We start from the raw sequence: 7,873 nt of genomic DNA on the forward strand, positions 1-7,873 counted from the left end.
TAGCACACAACCCTCACGATAACAACGTCAGTGCCACTAAAAGTTAATTAAAGGAATTATACAGAGTAGAGCACTGAGTAGAGTCTCTCATATAGAATATAGTCTATTAAAGACCTCTGAGTAATTTAGATTTATGTGGGGAGTATTGTTCTTTGGTTGCAAAATACATGCATTTACTTCTCACAAATCTATAATGTTGGCTATATAGCGTTCGTTTATTCATTTTTCAATAGAAACATGCTTACAGAATTATACCTTTGTCAAGTACTTCATACTCATAGCATTAATAACATAATTTTATTTTCACAAATCATTTGACTTTAAGACCCTGATCCACGAACACACAGTTTCTACACAGTTACGCCACTCCTACAAAACGTATCTGCCATATTATTTTAACTCGACTCAGCATTCGCCTTCAATACAGCACGGGAGCTGACGAAGATGCCCTGTTTCGTTTTTTCAATAAATATACGGGTCCTCGTAGAACAATCGATGCTCTTACCCTTGGAGTATAAGAGGTAGGAGAGTAGTGTCTTTGTTGGGCGGTGTGTATGTGTCTTAGAACGCATCGAATACGATTTGTCTGTAACTTGCTACCTCAGATTTATAAAGTTCTATCTGCTCAATATCTAGTTTTGAGAAATTTGACGTTTAAGATTTTGAGTTTTACATCAAGTCAAGCTTTTTTCGAATACAAGTCTTTGAATATCTTGATGGCCACTCCGACTAATCTTACGACTTTGACGGAGCAGATAGAACATTTTGTTTCTGACGTCATGGTCTTAGTAACTCAAAACGGCCAAAATTGTCAGATAGAACGTTGTAATTCTGAGGTAGCGAACTGTCAGATTAGAAGTAACCGAAGAAAGGGGCGGGGGTATGTGTTACTAGTCAACAATAAAACGAGAATGCCGGTTCAAGGAAATTCCTTGGTTTTATGTTGTTTGGTTGGGGGAGGGGGAGGGTTAAGATGAGCATGGCTTTGCCGAAAACCACTAATCTGTACTGCAGTACCATTGGGATGCTATGGAATCACTTTTTCGCCCTGAGTGCCACAAGTCCAAAATGCACGTGGTAAACGCCGAAGCCCAAAACATTTGGTAGATACTTCCTCAAACCAAGGAATCGCAAAGCATCTTTTAACAGGTACTAGTGCAATGTTTTCTTGATGACTGACCCTCTACAGAATAACAGCAACATTAGACGGCTGCCCAGTATTATATACAACATTTTAGGAGTATGTCTTTCTATGGTATTATCGGTAACATTTAATTTACCTGCCATGTTGCTGAGTAAGGGATTTTATTTGAGTATTTTGTCCTCTCTATGAATAAAGAGAAAGTACCCTTGGGTTCTCTCCCCTTTTATGAAAAAAGTGTATAAATCCTTTCTCTATAGTTTCTCTGTCCTCTATGATAAATGAAACATATTCTTTTAAAATATGTCCTCCCCTTTTACGGCTAAGCGTCGTATTTTTCAGTTGAGACCCCTCTGGAGGCATTTAGGTTGTATGGCCCTCTATGGAATATCACTCTCCGGCGACGCTCTAGCAGTGTTGATCTCCCTGCTGAGGTCAATGTCCGGGAAGTCGATAGGCGAGTGGATTCCGTCCGAGTCAGTGTCGCTCTCCCCTGGCTCAGGGTTGATAAGCGGGAAATCCACACGCCTCGGACCCTCTGTCGGGCCCTTGTGGTCGAAAAGCAGATAGGTTGTCGCGCGTGGCTCCAATGGCGTGGGGCTCGTCATTTGGAAATCTTCGCCGAAGAAGGCAGAACCTCTCGCACTGTCAGCTGTTGGATCGTCAAGGCTCGCTGCGCGGATTTTTGAAGACTCCGATGGTCTCTTGTAGGAACTGGCGGGTGGCGCGGAGACAGAGCCCGAGTTACCCCATTCACGGGTGGAGATGTAGTCTGCGGGATCTGGCACGTGCAGATGAGTAACTTCCCCTTGCTCAGGCCATGTGACGAATTTCTCTGACGACATGCGCGTTTCCCCCTGATGCTGATGATGATGCTGCTGCTGCTGCTGTTTAGATTGTCCGTTCAGCTTTGAGCGGTCTGTAGGGCCGTTTGTTACAGGCACGTCGTCCCCTGCTTCTTTCCCTTTCAATTTGTTGATGCCGGGCATTTGACGACTGGAAAAATGTTCCTCATTGGCGTTCACATCAATAGATGACGTCAATTCAGAGCCTTCGTGAAGAGGAGGCGAGTTGGAGGGTTCGAGGATTCCAACTGCCTGGTAGATGGCGCGCTTTAAACGAAGAGCGCATTTGTCTGTATCTGCCCCATCAAACACGCAAGCGGATTTAAAATTGTTGACCAGCGTGAAGATCAAGTCAGCTTCTGATGTTTTAGGAGAGAGGCCGCGACGGCTTCGACGGGGATCCGAACCTCTGACAACAAGGCCCTCAGCGGAGATGGGTCGTGCCCTTAGTGAAAGGGGAGCTAATTTCGACTTCGAGCGACATACCTTCGGAGAGAAAGATTTCTGAGAGGGCGGTGCGTGAGGAATGTTGGGCTCAACGAACCTGTCCACGTAGTCTTTCAACGTTGCTGACCCTCTGCTGGTTCGGTGTATTATGTCAGAGAAGCTATTCGGCAGCTCACTGCTGTGGTCACGCACGTAGACAACTGGAATCCTCGAAACGATAGCCAGGCACAAATCATGAAAACAACCCTCGTCTTCCAACGTAGACTCGTTGAAAAGATACACACAAACATCCGACTCAGCCACAACACAGTGGCGAGACGTCTTCTCTCCATTTCCCACAAGGAGATGAATCAGTTCCTCGTCGTCTGCAGGGATATGTCGCACTTGGGAGTGCCTCACGTAAAAGTCTTCTCTCAGCATTTCCATCACGCCCTGGTGTAGCAGCCGGTCTGAGCAGAAGGTACCGGGCTGTGTGCAGTGGCTGATGAGATGGACTCGAGGAGAGCGCGCATGCTGGGCGGGGATACACAGGACTGGGGCCGGACTCTCCCGAGACTCTGTCACGGAAATCTGCGGGATGTCGCCAGCTTGAAAAGAGATGTGGAGGTTGGGAGGGTATGGGGCGGGGAGGGGAGTGAATCATTCTTTAGTTAAGATATGGTAGACACGAGTTATGACCCTCACAAATTAATCAGACATTGTGGAACATCCTGTTTCGTTATAATTTCTGTTTTGGACACACAGCTTCTCGGCTTTCTATCTGTCTGTCTGCAAGTGCGTCCACTTGTCGGTGTGTTATTCTGTCTGTCTATCTATCTATCTAACTATCTATCTATCTATCTATCTATCTATCTATCTATCTATCTATCTATCTATCTATCTATCTATCTATCTATGTATCTATCTACCTACCTATCTATCTATCTATCTATCTATCTATCTATCTATCTATCTATCTATCTATCTATCTACCTAGCTAGCTCTAGCTAGCTAGCTAGCTAGCTATCCGTGTGTGTACTTGCTTACAATCAAACTATATAGGTAAATATATGTATTATAATGTTTCAGGAGTCAGTAAACACTCAGTTCTGCGGAAGCACAGTTGAAATTTGCAAGCTGATCTATGTTATAAATCAACATAACTCTTTTTCATACTGAAATGGCTTCGCACTAATGGAAATCAGCAGCAGCTGGCCACCTTTCTTAAAGACTCAATGAGTAGCCTGGATAAGATCCTGACGGGCAGCCTGCATGCAGATTGATTTAAAACAATCCGAGACAGCCAGCTCAGACGCTTGCAGTGGATCTTCTACCCAGGACAAGCAGGATTCAAGGGTAATGAAAGAGCAGATAAGCGAGCAGGCTCCGCAAACACAGAGGGGGTGCTTACCCTTGATCCTATACCTGTAATAGCCCTTTCTCGAGATCACCTAGCCAGCAGCTAGGAGGAATTCTTCACGAAGGAGATTGTGATTGAGAAAGGACTACAGCCTGGTAAAGGCAGGAGGAGCAGCCTGCTTGACACCAGCATACGCTACAACAACCAACTGATGATGGAGACATCAGCCTGCCTACATTGATAGGACCCTTATGAAGAGGGGTGAGGAAGCATGAAGCACCCCGTCTTCCTAGGACCCCAGTTCTACATTCAAGTATTAAAGTATTCTTCTTGTTACTTCTTTTCTCCTTCTAATGCAATATCGTGACTTCAAAGCAAAACGAATGTCATCTGCTTAAAAAGACGCGGAAAGTAAGGGGAGGGGGAGGGGGAGGTCATATAAGTCGAGTCACGGTGAAACCAGGCGATCGTCAATTTTTGGGCATAAAGAAGCTGTTGGTATATTAAACTATATATCTTTGAATAGGAGTTAAGATATTTGCGAATGAAAGAAGTAGGGGGTTGCCTGGTGCCAAAGGTAAAATTAGCAAGAAAGTGCCTGCCTCGGTTTTGTGACATTTGACGCTTGAGCTTCACATACTTTTTTGTGCTTTTAATCCACGTGTTTCAGTAAAATCCGCATCGAAATGTGTTTTCTAAAGGACATAAAAGATGTTGAGCAAAAATAATAAAAGTGAATGATAGAAACTGAATAGGCAAAAAAAATGCCTGTTTCGTCGGTTTCCTAAATATCACGAGCACCTGATTTCAGCACGATGCTTCACAGATTTTCAGATTGTTAGATAACTCGTAATCAGAAGACCGGACTTTGCTTGTGCTGTCTAGTTAGAGAACACAGAAGCCTTGACGCAAGAAGCATCGATCTAGCTATCTTTAGCACGGCATTATTCCGAAAACGGCTCTCGAGGTGGTAAGCCGAAGTCCACTTCTTTATGTGTGAAGATGAAAGAGCGAGAAACCATTGTCATGACGCGTGAAACAACACCTTAAATGAAAAAGCTGTATCTCCCGTAAGGGTGAAGTATTTCGAACACGAACTGAAGCTTAGAAATTATTTTATATTTATCATAGTTATTTGACGTCATTGAGTGTAATGGTAGAAACTACTTCGTATATATAATGGTCCTCATTAGCTGAGTGCTATATTCTTAGGTTGTCTCCCTGTGACATACGTTCACAAGCACGCACAAACGTACGCCCCCCCCAAAAAAAACCCCCAAAAAAAACAACACACACACACATGCGGCATGCACACGCAGACATACACACAAGGACACATCCGGGGAGACACACAAAGTACAAAGGCACGCACACAGAGATATGCACACACACGTGCGCGCGCACGCACACAAACACACACACACACACACACACACACACACACACACACACACACACACACACACACACACAAGGGCACATACACATATACAAATAAGCACACATAGACTCCTAGACACACACACACACACACACACACACACACACACACACACGCAGAGAGAGAAAGAGAGAGAGAGAGAGAGAGAGAGAGAGAGAGAGAGAGAGAGAGAGAGAGAGAGAGAGGAGAGGGAGAGAGAGAGTCACACACAAAGGTACACACAATCCTCTAATTCTCCATTCTTCTCTTCCCGTTCGCTGCTTACCTCTACCAGCCATTTTCGTCTTTACAGGCGGAGGTCCCGTTAGGCTAACAGAGCGAACTTTAACCTCTGGCCTGTCACTAGACTTTCCCTCCTCCCCTGGAGAGCTCAGTAAGGGCTGCAGGAATCCCCAGAAACGGTCCAGAGATGCGTCCTGAGGAGAAATTATTTACAAAATTAAAGTTAATTCGCAAAATATTAACGAGTAATCGTTTTCCCCTCCGAAATAAGTTATTCGCCAGTTTCGATCTAAAGTGAGGCTATGGGAAGAAAATGAGTGGCAGTTAACTACACATGTAACCCTCACCCCCCCATGTCTTTGTCCACAAGGACAAATACAGCCAGCTGTTTTCTGGTCCGTAAGTGTAACGACCCCGGCGTTGGCCTCAGATTTATCTACTCGGTCAAGATAGTACCGAAAAATGTGTCAAACAAAGGGACATGCAATCTAACTCTTTCCATACAGTGTACCGGTAATTATATCGATGCCTTTCTTAACGCCTTTAGACTATGAACTGATAAAATTGGGTACAATAAGAGTCAATACTTTATTTCTTGAGTTAAAAAACAAAAATAAATAGACAGTTACAGCCAATAGGATGGACACTCGCCTTTTCTCGATCCCTACATCCACACAGTACTTGGCCTTGGAAGTATCTGAATGTCAAAATCTAATACCGCACGACATATGCTGTAGTTGATAAATTAGCTTTGGTTCATATCTACATAGGAACAATGTTGGTGGTCAATGTCAGTGTTGGCGACCAAACACACCCGATATTACACTGTATGTACCAGTGGTAAGATCATGCTGAAGCGTTAATGAACGCTCAGGCTGCGTGCGTGCTGTTAATTTGACTGATAAAAGGCATTCGTGAGTTGGAGATGGAGGAGGGGGGGGTCATGCAGAAAGGCAAACAGACAAACAGATAAAGAGACAGACAAACACACTGACATAGATATATAGATATATATGCAGACAGACAGACAGACAGACAGACAGGTAGACGGACAGACAGATAGACAGACAGATAAACACACACACGCACAAACATAGCTATAGAGAGCTGCAAAAGCAAAACGTAGAGAAAAATTGGAATGGGTTTTGTCAATGTAGTTTCTCTACAGAACTGAATTAATCATTTGTCATTTTTTCATTCTTTTAATGTAATTCTTTTATTCACGGAAATGTTTATTGATTATTTTCTCAATACGTTCATTGACAGACTGCTAGATTGCAAACTCATAGATTGGTTACGTGTTTTGCTTATTTCTTGATGGAATTATTACTTCATTAGCTGACTAGATCTAGTGTGCTTCTCTTGACTCAAACTCACACTGACTGATTATCTAATTATTCGATTCATTGATTGATGGATCACAATATTATAGATCCAATGCTTCCTCTGTTCTTACCTGAATGAGATTAGGATACAACTGTAGCAGTTCCACGAACTTGGAGATGACGTCCTCTTTGTTTTGCATCCAGTGGAGAGCGTTTTGGTAGCTGTACCAAAAAAGCGGGGTCTCGTTAGTTCCAGTGACGTCACGGCGATGGATGGTGGGAAGCTTCCGGCGCCGTCTGCCTACGGGGCTGTTGTTGAGCGCCATATTTATTGTTTGTCTTCTTAAATCTTAGCGTCAGTTGTTGTTGTTTTTTTTGTTTTTTTTGTTAGACTGACGTTTGTGTAGAAGATGAGACTCGTAGTATTTGCTCGCGTACAGTCTTTCAAAGGAAAAGATGAATAAATTCTGTATGCTGTCAGAGTTCATGAAGGGTTATGTTCAATGCATGCATGTAGATGTAGACTTACTCTTCTTTGGTTCTGAAAACAGATTAGTGCACCAATGCATCAAAAGTCCTCGGAATCAGAGCGTTGCTCAACTACTGGTCCACCCCGCGTTCGCATCACTTTGCACATAGTCTAACATCTTGGAGACAGTGTTTAGCGCTGCCGCTGAAAGGGTAACCTGACAGACACAGAAAACACAATAACTTCTGTAGTTCTCATACGTTCTGTTAATGCTGCATGTACTTATTTTCTGTGCCACATGTGGTGGTAGCAGGAATGATGATGGTGATGATGATGATGATGATGATGATGATGATGATGATGATGATGATGATGATGATGATGATGATGATGAAAATCTTTCGAGTCTCCGCCGTTTTGTTTTTTTAATCTTCTTACAGTCTACAGTGACATCGAATTATAATAAAAGAGATGGTGACAATGATGATGACGACATCGAATTATAATGAAATAATAAAACTGTGATAGTGGAGGAGGAGGAGGAGGAGGACGAGGAGGGGGCCTATCTATCTACCTCTCTCTCTCTCTCTCTATCTATCTATCTATCTATCTATCTATCTATCTATCTATCTATCTATCTATCT

At 43.4% G+C, this 7,873-nt stretch overlaps 1 protein-coding gene across 1 annotated transcript in view; it reads right to left on the reverse strand.

Moving 5' to 3' along the window:
• Positions 1-918: 918 nt before the first annotated feature.
• Positions 919-7,873, reverse strand: part of LOC106011065 — a 9,669-nt gene continuing 2,714 nt past the window's right edge. Inside the window, exons 2-4 of the mRNA XM_013079381.2 lie at positions 6,892-7,446; positions 5,479-5,629; positions 919-3,020 (exon numbers count right to left, since the gene is read on the reverse strand). Of these exons, the coding sequence (XP_012934835.1) occupies positions 1,522-3,020; positions 5,479-5,629; positions 6,892-7,086 (1,845 nt within the window). The 5' untranslated portion in view covers positions 7,087-7,446 and the 3' untranslated portion in view covers positions 919-1,521. The remainder of the gene's footprint in view (positions 3,021-5,478; positions 5,630-6,891; positions 7,447-7,873) is intronic.

Source organism: Aplysia californica, unplaced genomic scaffold (genome assembly GCF_000002075.1).
Source record: "Aplysia californica isolate F4 #8 unplaced genomic scaffold, AplCal3.0 scaffold00003, whole genome shotgun sequence".
NCBI classification, from domain to species: domain Eukaryota; kingdom Metazoa; phylum Mollusca; class Gastropoda; order Aplysiida; family Aplysiidae; genus Aplysia; species Aplysia californica.